Source organism: Lepeophtheirus salmonis, chromosome 14 (genome assembly GCF_016086655.4).
Source record: "Lepeophtheirus salmonis chromosome 14, UVic_Lsal_1.4, whole genome shotgun sequence".
NCBI classification, from domain to species: Eukaryota; Metazoa; Arthropoda; class Copepoda; order Siphonostomatoida; family Caligidae; genus Lepeophtheirus; species Lepeophtheirus salmonis.
This window is the reverse complement of record NC_052144.2, coordinates 17,394,572-17,416,448: the sequence shown is the minus strand read 5'-3', so window position 1 is coordinate 17,416,448 and position 21,877 is coordinate 17,394,572. Positions and strand designations below refer to the sequence as shown.

At 30.6% G+C, this 21,877-nt stretch overlaps 2 protein-coding genes across 3 annotated transcripts in view; both read left to right on the top strand.

Annotated features, from left to right (window-relative positions):
• The window catches only part of LOC121129636 (insulin-degrading enzyme), a 123,858-nt gene extending 113,398 nt beyond the window's left edge, over positions 1-10,460 (top strand). For both annotated transcript variants that reach the window (XM_040725364.2, XM_071893508.1), the window contains exons 4-8: positions 5,006-5,471; positions 5,528-5,919; positions 7,781-8,305; positions 8,614-9,037; positions 9,091-10,460. In XM_040725364.2, the coding sequence (XP_040581298.1) occupies positions 5,006-5,471; positions 5,528-5,919; positions 7,781-8,305; positions 8,614-9,037; positions 9,091-9,980 (2,697 nt within the window). In that variant the 3' untranslated portion in view covers positions 9,981-10,460. The remainder of the gene's footprint in view (positions 1-5,005; positions 5,472-5,527; positions 5,920-7,780; positions 8,306-8,613; positions 9,038-9,090) is intronic.
• The window catches only part of dUTPase (Deoxyuridine triphosphatase), a 98,117-nt gene that overhangs the window by 51,886 nt on the left and 24,354 nt on the right, over positions 1-21,877 (top strand). The gene's annotated exons all lie outside the window — the stretch shown is intronic.

The following is a 21,877-nucleotide window of genomic DNA, read 5'->3' as shown; positions in this document are numbered from 1 at the left end:
ACATTATTCTTTTGATGGTACGTATATGTTTAAAACTTTGGTGATAACATTTTTAAAACCAAGAGGCTGCGAAAGAGGTGCTATTATACTTTTATTATAGAGTGGATTCCCTATTATTTATTGGAAATACATTTAGAACGTTCATTAAATTTTTTCTTGTAGACAAATTAACTAATTTACAAGGGTTTTTTTTTATGCCAGTCGTCAGCAGAGGGAAGTGCTATATCATACTTGTTCAATGCTATCTTGATCAAACAAGCGACAATAATGGAATTGATCATAATCCTACATATCATAGCAAAGATTATGTTCTGGTACTTAATTTAAAGATTTCAATTCTAAAACTAAATCCATTCTTTTATCATTGTAAATATTTTTACTAACAGCTTTATTTATTCAAAAAGAAATCTATTGACTTTTCTTGACAGCTGAATAAAGGTTACATACATGTATTGAAAAGTCATGTTTTTAAGTCTCAATATTTATTATCGATTTTTTCTTTCATTAATAGTCTTCAAAAAACGTAACATTACTAGAAAGGATCACGTGGGGTTCAAGATAAGTATTTAGGAAACTGTTATTACATGATATTATTATTTAATCTCTAACATTTTCGTGAGCCTTTTAAATATCATGGATAGAGGGAGGATAAAAAACTTTGGAAAATTTGTTTGTTGGTCAAAACATAGTAAAATTTCAATAATGTCACAGTTAGCATAATAACCCGTAAGATGGCAATATAGTTGTTGATATATTTTTTAAACAAAGTAGACAAATTTTCAAAAAATATTTAAAATGAAAACTTTATTTAGTTTCTTTAAAAATAACAAATTTTTGTGACATGGAAGCAAGGCAGAGGCACAATTAGGGCTTTTAAATTGGGGGAGGGCATTCAAGTATGATAATACATAAATGATGTAAAATCTGGAGAGATGACATTTATGCGTTACAGAAAAATGTGGGGCTGTACTCAAGGATTATTTATAATATAAAATTTTGTTACTTTTAGATCATCCAAGATGGATGTCGTCCAAATATGAAAACACACCAAAGAAAGCCTTTTAAGTTATCTCCCAAAATAGTTTCGAAAAGTTACCATATGTTTGTTCTTAGGAAATATAAACTTTCATCATTGTAATACAACTCCTGAATCACTAAGACACTTATTATAATTAGGATATGAGAAAACTGACTATGAAAGAGAGGGTGTTCCAAAAAGTAAATAAATATTCTTTATTCAATTGGAACATGATTTTATTAAGAGGGAAGCAAAATATGTAGAACAAAAAAATATATTCTTCTACATAGAAAATGAGACAGAGGAGAGATTTTTTAATTAAAGTAATTGGATTATAATATGCTTTGACTACCTTCATGTCAAGGATACTTAATGATACCTAAAAAGTATTTGGATTTTTTTAAATATGAACTGTAGATTAGCTTGTCCCCTATTCCGGTAAATATTTTTCTCCCTCTGCACAAAGAATATTTTAGTTTGAAAAAAAAGTATTTTCGGGTCAAAATACTTAGGTATATTTTAGGCATCTTGTACCATTTCAAATATGATGCTATGAGTATTACTAATTTTTACGTCCGGAACGAAGTTGAATGGGGGTTATGCTTATGCCTGTTTGCTTGTTAGTCAAAGTTACAGTTCGATTTTGATCAAACTTGTTACACAGATTGTATATGGTCTCAGTAAGACCAGGAGCGTCTATAAGGGGAAAGGCGGAGGGACTGTAGCCCCCCCCCCTCCCCCACAAGGAATTAAAATAACGAATTTTTGCTTTTTACTAAAAAAAAATCAAAAAAAAAAATCAATTTTTTGTGAATAGCTGTTGTGGATTTTTGAAATATTTTTCAAAAATTTAATTTATGAAACTTAGTTTTTAAGATTTTTTCCAAAAATAGGAAATATAGTTTTTGAAATATTTTTCAAAAAATTTAATTTTTGTGTGAATAGCTTAAATTTTTTTTATTTTTTTTTTTTCAAAATAATTAAATTTGAAACTTCATTTTTGGATCTTTTTTTTCTAAAAGAATGATTTTTCAAAAAAATTTTGCAAAAAAATAATTTTTTGTAAATAGATATGGATTTTAAAACTTTTTTTCAAAAAATTTTATTTATTTGATTTTTTCATTAAAAAAATCCAAAAACCAATAATAATAATAATTCTGCGAACACCCCTGAAGAGGCTATTAAATTTTTGAGAGGTCAAAGGTAAAAGTTAAACAAAACTTAAAAGTGAATTCATAACTCAATTTGATTTTAGGTTGAGGTTTTACTTTCTACTATGTGCCTCTTCTAGTTTATTATGTACTAAGACAGATTAATGATTATGAGTGACCCTGTGAAACACTACATATCCAAATTTAACCCAAGTTGAAGTGATAGTTGTTGAACAAAAAGGAGGAACATTATCTTGGTCCTGTTTGGTAAAACAGGTTAACCGTAAATGATTGAACGCATCTTAGTAGACACATTAATTTATTCAAAACACGACACACACAATTTTACACTGATAAACGGCATACTAAACAGTATATATTTTAATTTTTTTTACTCATAGTAAGTCTGAAAGGCCTCAAACTTTTTTAAAGTTAGTTTAGATTATCCTAGACAGAAAGGTCTTTGTGCAGGGGGAGGGGATATAGGGATTAGCCCGAAAACGCGACAGTCTACTATTGTATATGTAAGTATACATAGGCATAATGAATATGCAATCTTCTATAAAGGAGCAACTATTTGGGTAGATGTGGGTGTTGGGTGTGTATGCATTATCCAAGCACACATTTACATTTGCAAATTTATTTTTATTTATTAAATACTACCCGCATTTGTTTTAAATACAGCTAAAAGTTTTCTAACGCCTTTGTTACTTACATTCATTGTATTTATAAATTGGGAAAAAGTTCACTTTTTTATATCTGTGAATAACTATGCCCAAATATGTATTTAAGCATGCAAATAAATTATAATTATTTGATATAAAATTCCATAAAATATTAAAAATTGCGAGTACAAATACTAAAAGAACTTTTTTTTAAATAATATTTGCAGTACTTTCGTCTTTCGTTAAAATATATTATCTTTTTCCCAATCAACTCTTTAGCATCCAATGTGTAACATGCAAACAATGTACGGAATACTGAACGGAACGGATTTTTTTTAAACGTTGAACACTAAGTATGAGATTTAAGCATTCCGTTCCAATAGTACACACAAAAATTCAAGAAATCAAAGTTTATATATATATTTTTTTTACTTCTTTAAATATAATTGAAAGGTCTGATAAAGCAAAGACTAACGATTGGAGACCTATTTTGTGGCAGTGACATAGGGGAAGAAATTGAGGGGCACATTTTGAAGGCTTCAATCGAATATGAAAGTTTATATTACTCTACCTTAACTCGAACATAAAAACTTGAACAGTTCTATAATTCTGAATCATGTGTTGAGCGCGAATCAAATCGGCTATACTTTGCCTCTTGGCCTCCATCTTGACAATCAATGAACCGGTTTTAGTCAGTTGTAGCTCATTTGAACACTAATATTTACTGAATTATTGTGTTAAAAAATCTAGAAACCTTTTTTTCAAATACGGCCTCCCGGACATTATCAAAGTGGAAGCCGCAATTTACTGTTGTACAGTCCATATTGTACTAACTCATGATTGGAATGCGGAACGGAACAATGAATGGAACGTCGAAATAGCGGAACACTTACAAGCCTGCATAAAAGCGATAAATACGTCAATATTCCGATACGGCTATAATACTGGTACAATTATCTGATAGTTAATCCCTACTATTAAATAAAATCCAAACTATCTTTATTCAATTTCTCAAGTTTAATCAGTTTGTATGGTGTTAATACATTTTTCTTGCACTATGATTACTTCAATCTTAGTAAGTAATGTTCACAGCTTAAGAAGAGCTAATTTGAGTTCAACAAATCAACGATCAGAACACTAATAAGGAGGGACATGAATGCATACTAGAACTAGAATAAACACTCGTTAGAGCACAAAACCTATGTCTAAAATCAAATTGAGTTATTTATTCCAAAGTTATGGTCGATTATGCATTTTGTAGATTTTATGCTACCTTGACCTTTGATCTTGACTCTCAAAGTTTAACAGCCTCTTACAGTGACCCTATATTATTCTCTTGGTACCAAGTTTGATCCAAATCGATTTGTAATTTTTACGTAATCTTTACCTAACTTACAAACAAACAGAGGTAAAGCATAGCCTCTGTTCAACTTCTTTGTGGATGTAAAATTGACAGTTGACAAAAAATAACAGGAGAAATTTGCATTTTAGTGGCATGAAACTGTGTCTAACAGTAGAAAAAATAGGCAAAACTACAAATCAAGAAATCTTTGGTTTTTTTTTTGGGGAAGATAGCATTTTTTGATAACTTCTTTACTTGTTAAGATTATCGTATTTCAAGTACCTAACAATGATTAGTTAGTCAAAATGGAAAACTATTTGAGTTGAGTGCATTTACAGCATATACCTATTAGATCCATGAATATACTGCCTTGGTAGTTGAGGTTTTTCAAAAATTTCTACAAGAATCTTTTCAATTACTTTTCCTGAAATCTCAAATTAATGAATCATTTGAAAAGATCATTAAGGATATGTATTCATTCATCAAAAAAGCATAATTACTTAGATATTTCAAACCCAAAATCCTTCTTGTTCATCATTTTTATTGAATCATTTTACTATATACAATATACATGTTGTATATGAATACGCCCTACTGGTATACAACTAACTTTCCTTTTTGTATAATGATATTAAAGTCTCAAGGGATTACTGGAACGTTTTAAATTTCATACATACATATACCTATTCTATGTATGTATTTATAAGCAGATTGTCATAAAAATATAGTAAATAATTGATCTAATTTCCATTTTTCTATTTGTTTTAATTTAACTAAATATATGTGTAAGAACATGTAGATATTGAGTCTAATTCTGAAATAATTTCAGGTGGAAAGAGCAACAGCAAATCCAAATCATGTTTTTAGCCGTTTTTCAACCGGTTCAAAAGCAACCCTAAATTTATCCAAATGTTCTCCAGGGAGAAATCTACGCTACGAAATTTACAACTTTTACAAGTCTAATTACTCTGCAAATCTCATGACCGTATGTTTGATCCATTCTGGAAGCCTGGATGAGATGGAAGAGTCAGCTCAATCCCTTTTTTCCGTCATTGTCAACAAGAATATACCTGAATGCATTTGGCCGGCCAAACCATTTCGTGCAATGAAATCCAAAACCTACATTGTTCCCGTAAAGGACATTCTTCATCTTAATATGACTTTCTGCCTGGAGGATCTCTCCCGTTTCTATAGTGCCTCTCCAGAAGGGATTCTAGCTCAATTGATTGGTCATAAAGGACCTGGAAGCTTATTTTCTTATCTAAAAAGACAAGGCTATGCCAATCATATTATAGGTAACATTTATTTGTCAATTTAATCTACTTTTTTTTTATTTAGTGCTTTTTTATAGCAAGTCATCGCTGCCTAGCAAGTGGATTCGCCTTCTTCCTCATTACGGTTCAATTATCCCCAGGAAATGAGAGCCGAGTAGATGAGGTCATCAAAATTGTTTTCCAGTACATCAAGCTCCTGAAAGAGAAAGGGCCTCAAAGATGGTTCTTTGACGAAATTAAAATGCTTTCAATTCAACAATTTGAGTACAAGGATATGGAGAAGGTCCAAGGTTACGGAAGCTCCATTGCAACCTGGCTACATCTCTATGACATAAAGGACATTTTATGTGGTGATTACATCATCAATAACTGGAGACCCGACTTAGTAGATCATGTTTTGAGCTGTTTGAGACCGGATAACGTCCGTATTACTCTTCTTTCCAAACAAAATGTTTTCATTACTACTCAAGTACGATTTTTATCGAATAATATTAATTATGCATGTATATAATATGTAAACTCCTGCAAATATTTTCATCTGCAATTGTTAATATTCACATGATACTTATTTAAGCAGTTTTATACGTAATAACTACATATGGGTGTCGATTTTTTTTTTTTTTCAAACCGGATATTTGAATACCTTTCAGTAATTTGTAAACATATGCTATTAATGAAAAATAACCTCTACAAGTACAAAATAATCTCCCAATAATGACTAATATGACTAAATAAGTAACTTATAAGTAGAGTTAACATGTTTGTAATGAAAAATTACGTTTAAAAATTAGAAAAGGAAAAACAGTTATTGCGCTTGTTCTTTTCTGTTCATTATTTAGTAGGTCTTCATGGTGATAACTTATCCCTCTCACGTAAGCATTATAGCATATCTTTGGCAACAATTGTTTTAAAAATTCCTAATAAAATAAATACATAGGAATTTAAATAAATTACAATATCTAAATTGCACTAATGCTATTTTAAATGTAGAAAACTCTCCACTTTAAAACAGTAATTTAGGTTCTACACCCAAAATCATGTAACAGTAATCAAATATTAACAAGGTAGTAATTCAGTAGTACCATATGTACTCCCGCCTTCTATTTACACTCGTTTTTTTTCCTGACAAAAATGTCAACTCCACTGATAAGTGATAAAATAGGTGTCAGAACAAGGGGACTTTATGAAAGGCACAAGCGATAAAAAGTAGTTTGATTATGTTGGCATCAATATATATCGTCGTTTTTTATTAAACAGCCCGTCCCCCTTTGAATGGGTTCTGATGTCGACTCTGGTCGTGAGTGAGAGCACGAGAAGCAAATAACGTATAACCATATACGATATAATTGTGAGACTTTCTTGCTCCAATACAAAAAGTATAAGATTAAAAATTACCCTTCAAAATATCGTAATGAAAATCGGGGTTATCTTGGGTATGTTAAAAAAAGTGTACCAAAATAAACAAGTAGACCTGAAAATTTGTATAATGTTTTGGCGAAGAGTAGCTTAGCTGTCATGACGTTTCATTAGATCAGTTTCAAGCAGCTGTGACGAGGGACGAAGGAGAGCGGAGAAGGAAATAAACAAGGATGTTGACAAGAATTACTCCAACATCGATCTTCAATTCCTTACAATTATAACAATTCCTCAATGTTACTCTACGTTTTGTATGCTTGAAACGTGATATTTTTGGTGAAACTCTACTATTTATGTATGTACATTGAGAGATTTTTGACGAGTGAATACGTCCAAATTAAAGGATTGAATATATTATTATATTTCTCCTCTAAATATTTTTTATAACTTTCCGAGTACATTCGATTTAATAAATTAATATTTAATGAACTAAATATACATTAAAAGGTTCATTAACTTTCATATATATGTATCACTTACAGCTATTAAAAAAAAACCAACTTATAACTCGAAAGCTATGACTTTTAACTTATATATATATATAGTATGAACAACAAATGTTACATGGTATTGACATAAATTAAAACTATAATAATGACATAATTTATTGACAAAGGCTATAACTTTTCCCAAAAACGTTTAATTGTGAGATATTTTTAGTAATGAAATCATTATTATTGTGGAATTATATAATTTATAGTGAATTTATATGAAAATTCTATTAAAGAAAGTTACTATAATTTGTAAAAAAGAGGAAATCCATTCAACAAATTCTGTAAAATAGATTTTAAAACTTTTAATTTAAAAAACCCACAAAACTTTTCGAAATAACATTAATTACTGGAGTTGATATTTTCTATTAAATCTCAACAAACATATCTAATTGTAAATTTTATAATCAAATTTCATTTAAGGTTGAAAATCATTTTGGAACCGATTATCATATAGAGAAGATACCAGAGCCTGTGGTAAACTCATGGAAAACAGTTCCCCTTCATCCAGATCTAACTCTTCCACATAAAAATGAATTCATTATAATGAATGAAATCTCCCTTGTGCCTTATAGCAGTCGAGAGAAACATCTTCCCGATCTCATAGCGGACCTTGAAAGGATTCGTACACGCGTCTGGTTCCTGCCTTCAACCAGTAAATATGAAGTTCCAAATTCCTATTTATTTTTTAAATTTTCATCCATGGAAAGTAACTCCGATGCTCGGAAGTCTGCTCTCAATCATTTATTTGTCTTTCTTATCCGTGATGCCTTAGTTGAGTTTTCTTATGTCGGAGAGTTGGCTGGGATATTTTATGTACTCAAAGCCTCCAAATGGGGACTGGAACTCATTATAAAGGGCTATTCAGAGAAGCAACCTCTTTACCTCATAAGTGTGTTGAAAGAAATATACAATACAACATTTTCTGACGAGAACCGCTTCAAAGAGGTATGATATGATAATCATAAATCCGCAGATATTCGTGTAATTATAATGATCTAAATTTAAAAGTGTAACACAAGCATATGAAATATTTGGAGAGTCTTTTTATAGTGAAACAATACAATGATTAATATGTTAGATATATGGTTGCATTTATAATTATAAAACATTATATCCTACTATACTTTTAAAGCCATTAAATAACAATTAAGTATGAACATAGAGTGAATAACTTAGTGCTGAAATATTTCTTTAATGATGAAAAGCATATATATTACATTTACGTACTATATACAATTCCACGTTTTCCACAGATTTTTGATGCTCACGTCAAATGCCTAGAGAACTCTGAAGCAGAGAGTCTAAAGATCCAATCCAAGCATTTCTTAGGAGCAATCCTTTGTCAACAGACTTTCGATAGAAGTGATCGATTAAAAGCATTGAAATCTATCAGCTTGAGTGACGTTCGTCATTTTGCTCTTGACTTTTTGGATAAGCATTCCTTGGAAGCCTTTTTTTATGGAAATTTAACATTGGAAACGGCAAATTCTATGCTCAATTCCTTATTTGAAGCAAAATTAAATTACTTGAAGATGAGAGCGGAGGGACTTGGACTCAATATTGATGAGACACCACTTCCACATTTGGAGGAATGGTTCTTGAAGGATCCAGTTCAAAAGATTGTTTTATATGAGAATGCTATTTGTAAAAGACGGAGCGCTCCAAACGGAGTGAAATGTAAGATTATAATCGTGTATAACTTAGTGATGAAGTCTTATTTATTATTTCAGACAATCCAGTTGACGAAGGACTCTACAAGAATGCCAACAATAATAATGAAAGCTCCACCTTAGCATCCCTTCTCGACTCATCTCCCATCATTTTTCAATCTATAGAAGAATATAAATTACCAAGACAGAGTCAAAATTTATGCCTTGTCTCCAATGAAATTCAGTCCTCCTCTTGCGTCCTTTTTTACCTTCAATATGAAATTATTTCTCCTCTCAATTCCATAATAATCGATCTTTTCCATCACTTAACCAGAGCCAAACTCCTCAGCTATTTGAAACACGTTGTTCCCCTTGGCTACGTTGTTCACTGTGATATTCGTTCAGTCAACCGAACATTAGGCTATCGAGTCTTAATTGAGTCACAGTATCCACTTCATTTCATTTACGATACAATAAATCAAGGCTTGGAGTCCCTTGAGAGTTTTTTGAACGACTGTGTAGGAGAAGAACTTTTCAATGCAACGCGAAAATCTATTTCAATTCATAAAAAAGAAAATCGAATTCGAATGCAAGATGAGGCACCCGCTTTATGGAAAGAAATCATGGAGCAAACCTATGATTTTCGACGAAATGAAAAAGAAATCGATCTGTTGGAAGAGGAATTAGATCCCAAAGTGACCTTAGAGACTATCAAGGGATTTTATAAAGATTGGGTTAGTTTAAATGGGTCTGAAAGAAGATGCTTGATTGTGTCCATTGGTCCCGATCCAATATTGAATCAAATGGATTTCATCCCTTCCTTTGGTCTCCATCAAATCCCTTTTGTACGTAGGGACTGGAGTATTTTTCAATTACTGGATCCAAGTTATTTACAGGAATGGTTCAAAATGGTATTCAACTCCCAAGACAATGAATATGAGCCACCAAAAATGATTCAACCTACAACATAGGATGAAAAGTTCTTCATTCAGAAAGTTATTTTATCTGTGATAGAATTAATATTTTTCATGTTTCCAATATAATATTATGTTCCTCTTTTAGTCCAAGGATCAAAGATGCAATTTGAACATACGTATATACTTAATTCCTAAGTATATACGTAAAATTTATCAACTTTATGATTATATATATATATAACAAAATTAATGACAAAGTTTCTATATTTCTCTATTAAAGTACAAATCCATTTTTTGATTCCTTTCAATCAAGTTATTACATTCTAAATTTTATTATACAGTCGTTTATGAATTATTCAATTCATTATAACAAAGTTAATATTTTTCCTTTATCTCTTTGCTTGTGACACATCTTTAATTTTTGCGTACATACATACTTATAATCTATCTTGTTACAACGTTGTTATACCTTCATTTTACCTAGATATTTTGTTTTCATAGGAAAATATATAAAGTTCAGACTCATTCTCTAGACCCAAGTTGTCTTATTTTTTTAAATGCATATTTATAAAGTCAAAATAGATTTATTAGAATAGGAATATGGAGAAGTGTTGATCACTTCAAAATCGTGTAAACTGGTAAACTGTATTAATTTAGAGAATATTTGAAAATTGATGGAATCTCAGTAAGGGTAAAAATACACAACTAAAATGATGTCATATTACATTATATAACCCTGAGGTAGATATGTATAAAATATTTTCTAAACAGTGAGAGTTGCTTTTATTTTTTGTTACCAATCTGAACAGGTTTTTTTTTATTTTCCAAAGCTAATTATCATTATTATTAATTCTTGAAGACAGAACATCTAAGTATATAGTAATAACTAGTTTGTGTGCTCATGAAAGACGGAGAGAAACAACAAGGCTTTGCTCGGGAGTCATAAGTGTGAGTGCTTGTTGAATTCAGAGTAGAATGGAGAATCAACATCGTATAAAATCCAGCATATATGTCTTTTTTGTATACGGAGTGGGATTATTGTTTATTTTATTCCTGTCAAAGCTGCTTGCAGCTGATCTAATAAAACTTCACAGCAGCTTTAATGCTCCCCCAAAAAAAAAACATTGTTCAAATTATAGGATTACAACGTTCTTTTTCGTTTTATTTTCATTTTTTACCTACCAGGTATTGTATTCATGACTGCTCTGAACCCCTCACTATGAGTGAACGTTTTTCTGAAGAAAATGTTATCCTTTTTTACGTTATGAGTTTATTTGCACATAGCGCCGCCGTTACATTTAAATTAAAATTATATATTAAAAAAGCCGATAAAATTTGACACTTTTTGGAGAAAATGTTGAGTTTATACATCGTCAGAGAAGTGAAAATGTATCCATTTTAAGCGTCCGAGAACACAATTGTACAGTTGTTACTCATTAATTATTCATCAATAGCTTTTACAAGTTACAATTGTTTCCTTACACACAAAAATCCTCGCATTTTCATTTTAATATACATCGAAGTTACAATATAATATAGCACCCTCCTCAATTTTGTCAAATATTTTAGTTGATTCTATTTTTACTTTATAAAATTGGTTTGAATGATTCTTCTAGGGTTTTTTTTAATCATCATAATATTGTTAAAATAATTTATTGCACATGTATTATCATTACGTATATTATACTGGGTTAGAATAAAGTAATGACTTAATAATATGTACATTATGTACTGAATAAATAATAATTTAGAATAGTAATTTGAAATCTATAGATAATGAATAAATATACAAAAAAAAATATCAAGTTTGGAATTCTTTTTGTCGTAATAACAAAAATAATTAAAAGAGGGCGCTATTATCCACGGATATGTAAACTATCTACTTATAAGTAAACAACACTCATAAGTAATGCCTCACTGAAATTTTGTTGAACTTTTAATTAGATATAAAAATTATCCCTCCGACAAGTGTTCATCACAAGTATGTTATGATTCAAGGGTCCTTTACATTTTTTGGGCGTCAGCCAAAATGAGATGTAGAAGTTTCAAGAAATATTCAAGCTTCTATGGATCTGGTTAGGCATAGGAAAAATATGGTGCACTCCTTGAGATTGATTTTAGCAAGGCGTTTGACACAATTTCCCATATATTCGCCCTCAGAGCTGTTCAGAAATATTTACCAAGATGTTTCATCAATCCTATGCGTGCTTTTCTTTATAATGATGGAACATCAATCATCTCCATCATTGGAATACAGAATAAACCGATTGAGTTGGGAAAAAGTTGTAGACAGTAGGCTGCCAATCTTATTTGATGCAGCTATGAAATTAATGACATCTAATTTATTACGTAAATACGGAGGTTTTGGTACCTTCAATGCTGAGAAACGTCATTTAGTGGATTTGTATACAGATGATCTGGCTCTCATGGTGGAGGCAAATTCAGAAGTTCAACTGTTGAAGAGAATAAATTGTATATCCTCCTTGCTTTCTTCAGTAAGTTCTCAGTGAAATCAGGATTGAAAATCAATGGGGACAGAACCTCAATTATTTCTTTAGGCAAATAGAAACCTTTACCACTTATGGTTATCAACACATGTAAAATGTGAAAAAAAATTATAATTTTGGGGATATTACGGAACTCTGAAAGACTCTGCCCCTCAGATTGGTCAAACTTAAGTTCTTTTGTACACATTTTTTGCTACAAATGGCGAAATTGAACTTACAAAAAATGGCCGATCTATATAATACCAAGCTTGTTTTGCAAATAATTTATGTAACGTCGGTTATTCTCTCAGTAGCTAAGAAAATTATGGAGAGGAAAAAAGTTTGGATGAAAATGATTTTCCATAATAGATATATTAACACCTTAAAAAGACGGAGCAAGCAATTGGGAGGGACATTGTCTTTATTTGCTGGTATTCTTCCAAAGATATATAAAGTTATTTGTTGATATGACTAAAATGCCTCAATTAGAATGAAGAAGTTTTATCAAGAAATCGTCAATATAATGGCATTTTTATGTTTGCTTCTGTTATCTCCTATTATTCCATCAGTGTATATCTAGTCAAATAATTAAGAACAAAGAATAGTTTGGTCCTAGACTCCAAGATTTGACAATAATAGTACTATTGATATCATCCAAAAAAACCGACATTGAAGATAACATCGAATATTTTTCAAAAACTTTCCAGGACATGAGGAGCTTGAGAGGATTGCCATCTTTGAGAATGCCCTTACTTTTCACAATCTAAAACTAGATTCCTATTTTCATAGTGGAAGGTTTTGTTTTTTTGCTCTTCAGATAACATCGAAAATACACCTACCTCTGATACCATTGTATATCAAGTTTCATTATGGAGTTGTGAAGTCTGCGGAACCGGGAAACATTTTTGCAAATTATATATCATTGCTAAATCTCCCAGTATCTAGGAAGAAGAAAATACTTTCTTCCATGAAGGGAATTCTTAACGGGAGGAAATTCACTTCTCAGTTACAGATATCGAATGATATCAAAAGTTATTTTTTAAGCATGCATAACTGTGGAAAATGTAGAATAATACAATGCACGCTTTTTTAACTGTTCCGCTCTATGTTTCAACATCAGGAAGACCCTGGATGAAAGTAAAGATGCGAGAAGGCGTGATGGATCAAATAAAAGTACAATAGTTGTTATGCCTGGAATTTGGGCATTTTCAGGTCTACTACTGGTAACTACTGGCCTAGTAATAACTCCAAAATTAATCCATTAGATCCAGTGTGGTGCATTTTGGAGTCCAATATCCATAGGACCCCTCACCCTTTTTATTGGATCACTGAAGTCCACCATCACCAAGGAGTTGGACCACCGTTCTGGCCAGTTCATCATTAATAGCTCCTTGAACTTCAGACCTTGTGTGGAGGCTGTTATTGAAGCAAAATTCTTTTGTCTATTACCACATTTTTCAAAAAATAAAAATTATAAGTTTCGTTTCCGCACCCTGTGTAAAATATTTTTACAACACACTTTTTCAAACAAGTGTATTGACGAATTTATGTATTGAGGAAAAAATGTAACAGCTGTTCCTGTTTCAAGGTATTTATGTATATAGATTGTAGGACCTACATTTGTAGGTGTATATTGTATATAAATTGTATTTTGTAAAAGAGGCCAGGAACAATTACAAAAATGTAACATAACATACCAATAGATGTCTTTTATTTTTACATCAAACTATAGAGTCCTTCCATATGAAATCAACAAAAAAATAAATTAAAATGTAACCCAACCCTCACAGATTTGGATGATTTTTGAGACACTCGCATTCATGTGTTACTATCAGAGGCATCGAATTGTTGTATTTTTAGATCCACAAGAGATTACATCTTCAAATGTGGTTCTTGGCTATTTTATGAATGATAATTATAAAAATTAATTCCAAAGTAAAATATTTAAATGTCTTAGCACCTCAATTTTGATTTATTAAAAATAATACTAATGTTGAGTAATCCATAATAGGTTTTTAAAATAACAATTATAAATATAAAATTGAAAAATAAATTCAAAGTGTACTTCATAAGTTTATTCTAACATGTTATTTTAAAAGGTTAATTACTTTACATAATGAGTATTAATTGCATCAAAAAACTTTTCGATCGAATGTCGATCGACATTTGAAATTAAAGAAATATCTACCAAACATAATTATGTATTGTGTCTTCAGTTTGAAAAAATGGCGATGATAACGATCTGTTGCTTCAAAATAGGCAAAAGCTGGACAAATTTATAAATTGCTTAACATCATCCATACTTAGGTTCTTAATCCAAAATATGACCTTAAAATTCCTGAATTTAGAAATATAAATTCAAGCAGAAATAATCTATCATCTATATTTACAAGGGACAACGAGACATCCTTGATAGTACATTCTTCAAGAATGATCCACAAACATATACTGGTATTAGAAATCAAATCTAAAACACTATTTTCGACACTTTTAATCAATTAGAAAAAGGAGGTCAAATCAATTTTACCAGAGGTGAGAAATGAATGACTTAAAATGAAGTCATCTATGATAAAAACAGGTTCATCAAGAACAAAGAAGGAACTGACAATCTCATAACCATGTCATGGATATTCCCTAAAAAAATGTTTTCCTTTGTTGTGGTTCAATAAGATTTCTTTCCTCTATACTTAAAGTATCAGAGTAAAATTGAGGATAAACATCAGTGTCATTCTTGCCAAGTCCTTGTCTATTTACTTCTCGCACTCCTCCCTTGTCACAGGTGGTTGTAGCTGATAGCTAAGATCCTCTCCTCCAAAACGATCTTCAAATAGGGCACGAGACAACTTTAAAATATCTGCAAGGTGGTGCAACTCACTCTCGCATGGGCTTAAAGAAGTATTGATTGCTTAAGGGCACTAGTGTTGCGTAAGATTACGTGAACAGTTGTATGCTGCCAGTGTATTCTTAAACTATAATAACTTATAAGATTTATAATTAATTGGCTTACTTATATTAATATTACTTATTAATTAGTAATATTTAATCTTTAGAAGTTGGAATATTTGTTATTTATAAGTTAGTCATTATTATAACTTATATATATGCCATTGTCTCGTGCTCTATATGGGTGCTCGAGACGAGGATCATTTCGATTCCCATCAAATGAAAGGACATGTCTTACTTGGAAGATTGCTTTGAGACGAGAAGATTTCCGAGTGCCAAGACAAACTCTAGCTTCCATGGGAGGAAAAGAATATAGGCATTTTAAACGAGATGCAGTCCCATCTTTTTTTCCTTGGTCTCAAGTAAGTAAAAATCCAGTTGAGGAAGAAAAAAATTGCGTTTGATCAACATTGAAAATGGGTTAAGTTTATAAGAAAAATTAAAAAGGAATCCCCTTTTTAATTTATTTATGTTTCGCTTAGGAGATATTTTTTAGTTTAGTTTTAGTTTGGAAAGCTCCCATTTATAGTTATTTAATCACGGTTTTGTCATTTTGATTCTTTTTTATTGGGTGCCTGGTGGAGCGACTATGGATGACTCATCATTAATAAACACATAAATACTATCATAAATATTATCTGTGAGTAATAATAAACAATCATCCAATTTATTAGCTTTTTTTTTTTTTTAAATTACTGGTTCAAAAAAAAGTTTGACAAAAAAAAAGATTTTTTTTTGTGTAATCATTTTATGTATCATTTAAAAAAAACTTTACTCTATTAAAAATTGAAGATTTTATTTTTATAATTCTAAAGGAGTACGTATTAAGTAAGTAGTATTGAGTTTGCGTCTAAAATATTTATATTTCTATAATATTATGATTTTGAGCAGACCGAACGAACCTGTGGAACTTGAGTTTATTTCCCTAATCTCGAATAATTAAATTAAGATTTATAACCCTATTTATCTTGTCGTTATGTAGCAGGGCGTCCGCAGGATAAATATTAAATTTTTTGAAAATAAATTTCACAAAATCCACAATTATTCACAAAAAAAAATTCAAATTTTTTGTAAATTTGATTTCAAAAAATTCACAGTTATTCACAAAAAAATTTCAAAAATCCATAGCTGTTCACAAAAAATTTAAAATATTAATTTTTTGCTCTGTTTCATAATTTGCCCGAATGAATTTTTTTTACCCACATTTTCGCGTAAATTTTTTTCGCCCCGACAAATAAAAATTCTAGTAAAAAACAAATATTCCTTAATTTGGGGGGGGGGGATGCTTCATCGCATCTAGCCCGCCACCTGCAGACGCCCCTGTGTAGTTTTTTTCGACATTTAAAAGGAGTGTTACATGGACACTACCACACATATAAAAATCTAAAGTTCTACTGAAAGTTTTATACATATCGTGTAGAATACAATACATGCCCTCTATAGACCCTGACAACGTATAGGTCGTAAAGTAATCAATCTAATAAAAATGTCGGTATTTAACAGAAACTTAATTTTCGGCAATTACCATTTTTTCCCAAAAAAATATATGTAAATCTGTTTTGTTTTTTAGCTGACCCGTGAATATCCTTTCATAAATAGATTCAATTATTTTCAAAACCTGTTTGAAGGTTCGTGTGTGCTCCTAAAAGACGTGACCCTGAAGATTTGTTGTAGAATTATAATTGTTAGTCCTTGTTTGACTCAGAGTAGAATTGGGGATTTACATCGAAGTAATTGTAGTAAATGTCATGGTTCATATATTGTCACAGCTGATTGTAGCTGTTATAATGAAACTTCATGTGCATTATTCTTTCTCTCTTCCAAAATATTCTTCAAATTGTCAGGGTTAGCACGTTGATTTTCGGTTTCTTTTTTTTTAACATGCCCATTCTACACTGGATTTTTATCATTGCTGATATTACATTGTTAAGTTTAATAAGAAAAAAAATAGATATAAAAAATACATATGTTGCTCTGAAAGGCTTCAACCTGCGTTAATTTTGTCTTATTTTATTCTGTCTTTGTCATGTTTAGTCTCATATTTATTTCGTCAAGAAAATAAACGATTTATTTTAGAGAGACAAAACAAACAAAAAATAGAATGGGCACGCACTGTAGTGCAAACTTCTGCTTAAGGTCATTTTTCCTACATTGGAAGCATCTTTATTAAGCGTACATAAAAACACCAATTTGAGCTCTGTGCCTTAATATGTTCTAAAGTTATGTTTGATTATGTATTTTTTTAACGTTTTGTGCTACCTTAACCTTAACCAAAGAGACAAAAATATAACCTCAAGCAACTTCCTTGGCGGACGTAGTAAAGAATTTAAACAAAAGATGAAGCCAAATTATTATAAACACAAGGATTTTTTAGTCTAGATAAAGTGGTATAAAAAGAATTCAAAATGATTCACCACATTATGTATATATTCAACTCCTTAGGGCTCTTAGAGAAGAAACAGACAATCTTTGGAATAAGATAAAACATGTTGTTTACAATCGAAAGGATATTTTCATATATTAAAAATGAAAATACACATTTTCATATATTTAATAGGTTTAAAGCATAGATATGCATATCTTACCTTAAGAGTTTCTTATTTTTGTTTTTGCTTATCATTGTATTTTATGTATGTGCTTTACAAATATGGTACAATATAGGGATTTTAAAACTAGATTAGAGGACGTTGAGCAATGCTGAAAGGACTGTTTCAGGATCCCAATATTTGATTGCGTAAAAGGGAATTGAATCAAAGCAATGAGGGCACTGCTTTGTTTAATTATATTAGTTTGTTTGCAAAACGACAGGAGTCTTCCGGCAAAATAACACAACTCCCTGAATGGCAATGTTATTAACCAGCGGTAGTATTCAACATTGCCCGGAGTTATTAGGAGTGCAGGAACATACTAATGTTACATTAATAATAAAAAAGATAACTCACTCAAACAAATCCTTGGTCTTACTCTTTGTTTGTCATGCGCACGCTCACACACAGCTACTCACTAAATACTTGTATTTTTTCTCCACAAAAATGATAGAATAAAAATAACAAGTTGACAAAAAAAAACGACTTTATCTCGTTGCTCAATTAAATCTGTTTTATGAAATTTTATATAAGGTACATCCTCTTTTTCATTTGAGTTGAACAAACCGCCAGCGAGATTTCATTCACGTTTTATACAGTGCTCCTTCCATATTGTACTCTCTTTTTTTATACTGTATTGGTATATGATATGCATCAGGGAGCACTGAGTCTAGCTCGCCTTTTAGGTAATTTTATGTACTTGTAGATCTTTGAGTATTCCTTGGCTAATTTAGCTTTTTGTACGGAATGCAAGTTTTTTGCATTTTTACCCTTGCCCCGCCTAGCCATAATTAATACCTTAAGGGATTTCAAGAACTTTATTTATTAATTATTATTCTGATGACATAAAATAAATAGATCAACCGAAAACAATATTTTAACTTCTTAAGACATTCATTACACTATAATTGAATTGAATTCCTTCTTTTACGAGGGTGGTCTGAAAAGGTTCCGACCTCAACGTGAAAATAGCAGCATTCGTAAATAAAAGCTAGTCATATTTATTTAGCATCTGTTGATTCACCAAAGTTACAGTCATTTTGGAAGCGCTGTTGTTATGTAACAGTCGTTTTAGTGAGTCAATATGTGTTTTTGTGAAAATTCTTCTCTTTTTTTTTTTGAAAGTGTAACTTTCAAACGGATTCAAACAATTGCAGACATATAAAGACTGGTTGTTTTAAAATTTGACGTATCTAAGTCAATCCAAATCGGAGTAGTTGAACCAAAAAAAAAAGGTATCATTTAGCAATTATTTTGCAGAAACAAGCGCAAAAAACTATTTGGACAGGCTACAGAGATGGGAGATGCTCTTGTAGCTAGGATAAGTATGTAAAGTTACAAGAATACTATTTTGAAAAATAAAAATTCTTAAAAAATGTCTTGTTTCTTTGTTAGGCCGGAAACTTTTCAGACACCCCTTGTATTCCATAACTATCCTACTCTAAAAAATAATATAACTTTTAGTTGGTCAAAAATAGGAAATAGGAAAGAAGAAAAAGAGTGGAATATAAAGGATTCCTTGCATTAGAGTAAATTGATTCTTTAAACATAGAAAAGAAGGAAAAATCAATTTAAGTTTTTATAAGTTTTTTTTTATTTACATATAAGTTGTTTTCTTACATTTTTATTATCATAAAAACAATTTTAAGACTATTTGAATAATAAAAAAGCTAAATATTGTTTAACTAAATTGTTCGAATATCTGTTTACTAGGCACACACACTTGTTTTCCTATACTAATGTTTAACAGAAAAAAATAATGTAGTTGTTTTTCCACCTTTTGTATAACATTTGTGTATCAAAGTGTACTCCGAGGTACATCGTTAAGGGCACTGCAAGAGATAGATTACCTAAATAATAGTTTGGTATGGAGCTCCGCAAAGTATTAATAAATATAGTTGGATTTGAGTATTATGTGAACTCGAAAAATACTCAACATAAGGAACTCGTGGTCCATTGAAATATGAAAACTTACTAATTCAATAATTAATTATGTTTGATATATATATTAAGCCTATATTTTAAACCTTAAAAAATACCATTTTTTTCGGGTTCACTTCAATAAAAACCACAAATGGAGTCTAGATACCTTTTTTTTGTACCGTAAAGGATATTGACTGGAGTTGGGGCATTTCTTTAAAGCACAATAAATTTTTGACAAAATCTATGATTTTGTTAAATATAGTTTCCTTACCCACTATGCTTTCCTATTTTTTTAGCCCAAAATAACACTTCCCCTCCTTAAAAATCATGACCAAGATACAATACTGAAGTGAGTACATATTTATTTTATCCAGTGGTTCCTCACGGTGTGTCCACGTGTATCTGTTGTGTCTTGACGAGGCTACTAGGCACAATCTATGTAATAAGAGGAATCCAAGACGATCGAGAGAGAATGAGAAGGAACGTGGAGGAACAAGACAATGATGAATTAATAGGAACACATATAATATATATCACATATGTATATTCTTATTAAATACATATTACATACTACTCTGGCTCATAGAAAGATAAAGAGTGTACTTTACAAATGTACATGATAATATAAAAGGGAAGAAGAATCAATCGGATCAACACTATCCTTTTAGAGATATGCATTGGATGTATCTATATCAATAAAGCGAAGTATATGTGTCTGCATGTCATCCGTAGAGTAGTCATTTTTGAAGAAATAATAATGGTTGAAAATAGTATGATATACTAGTTTGCTAAAAAATTAAATTAAATTAACGTGTTCACCCTTATAATTTTAAGAATGCTTGGTAAAATGGTATCATTGCTACTATGACGTTTGACTTAATTAGCTACGAGGAAATAAATACAAACCCCACTCCGAACATAACAATGACATAGGCAGGAATTACTCCGAAATGGATCCTCAATTCTACTTCGAGTCCTTCAAATACTTACTCTTATAACTTCAACAAATCCTACTTTTATTCTTCCACTCTTTTGTGATTCTAATGTTTAGTCATATGTTCTCTTTTCAAAAATAAAATATTAATGATAACAGCCTTGGAAAATAAAAACACCTATTCAGGTAGCAACTACAACCTCTTTCATTATGATTTTATTTTCATCTATAGAAATAACAATCCAAACAACCGTGTGTGTCATATTGAAAAAATAAAATAAAAGGGAGAATAAGTGTATAGAGTTGTATGAGAACATTACTTAAACATATATAAAATTTCGTAAGCCTTATATCAACTTATATCTTATACAATTTTGTTCAATAAAATATAAATTGAGGACTCATTTTTAACCCTTTACGCCTGTATGTGACTAATTCATCATACAATAAAAAAAATATATATATCAAGAATAAATAAAGAAGTAGAGCTTAGAAACAGAACAAGGCTGGTAGATAAAAGTTCTGTTTATGTTTTAAGTTAGTGCTGCATCAGAAAAGTGCACCACTTTTCGGCCAAAACAAAAACTTTGGTGGTGCATTTCAGTTTTCCTTAACATCCGTTTCATTTTACTGGATAGACAAAATTCAGGCTACACTAAATAGTAGTAAACAATCACGTACGTTTATGAAAGTATCAATTTGTGTCATTACAACACATTATAAGTTGAGTTTAAGACAAATATAACAGCTTTTATCGGTTGGACATTTCAGTCACATCTGCGGTACCAACTGACAATTTTTACTTTTATTGATGTAAATTTTTCACGATTGTCGAAAAAAAGAGAGAAAAAAATACAATTATGAACGATACTCAGTCTAATATTCATGTTTCAATAATTTAATTCTAGGCCTAAAGGGTTAACAACGAGTATGTGTAGCTAAAGCCTTTATTTAAAAAAAAGGAAACTACGTTATATAAAATAAAAATAATGAATGTGATTTTAGATGAGGTTTAGCAACGAGCGTGTTTATTTAAAGCTCAGCCATAACGACATAATAATAAAAAAATATCAAGCTGGT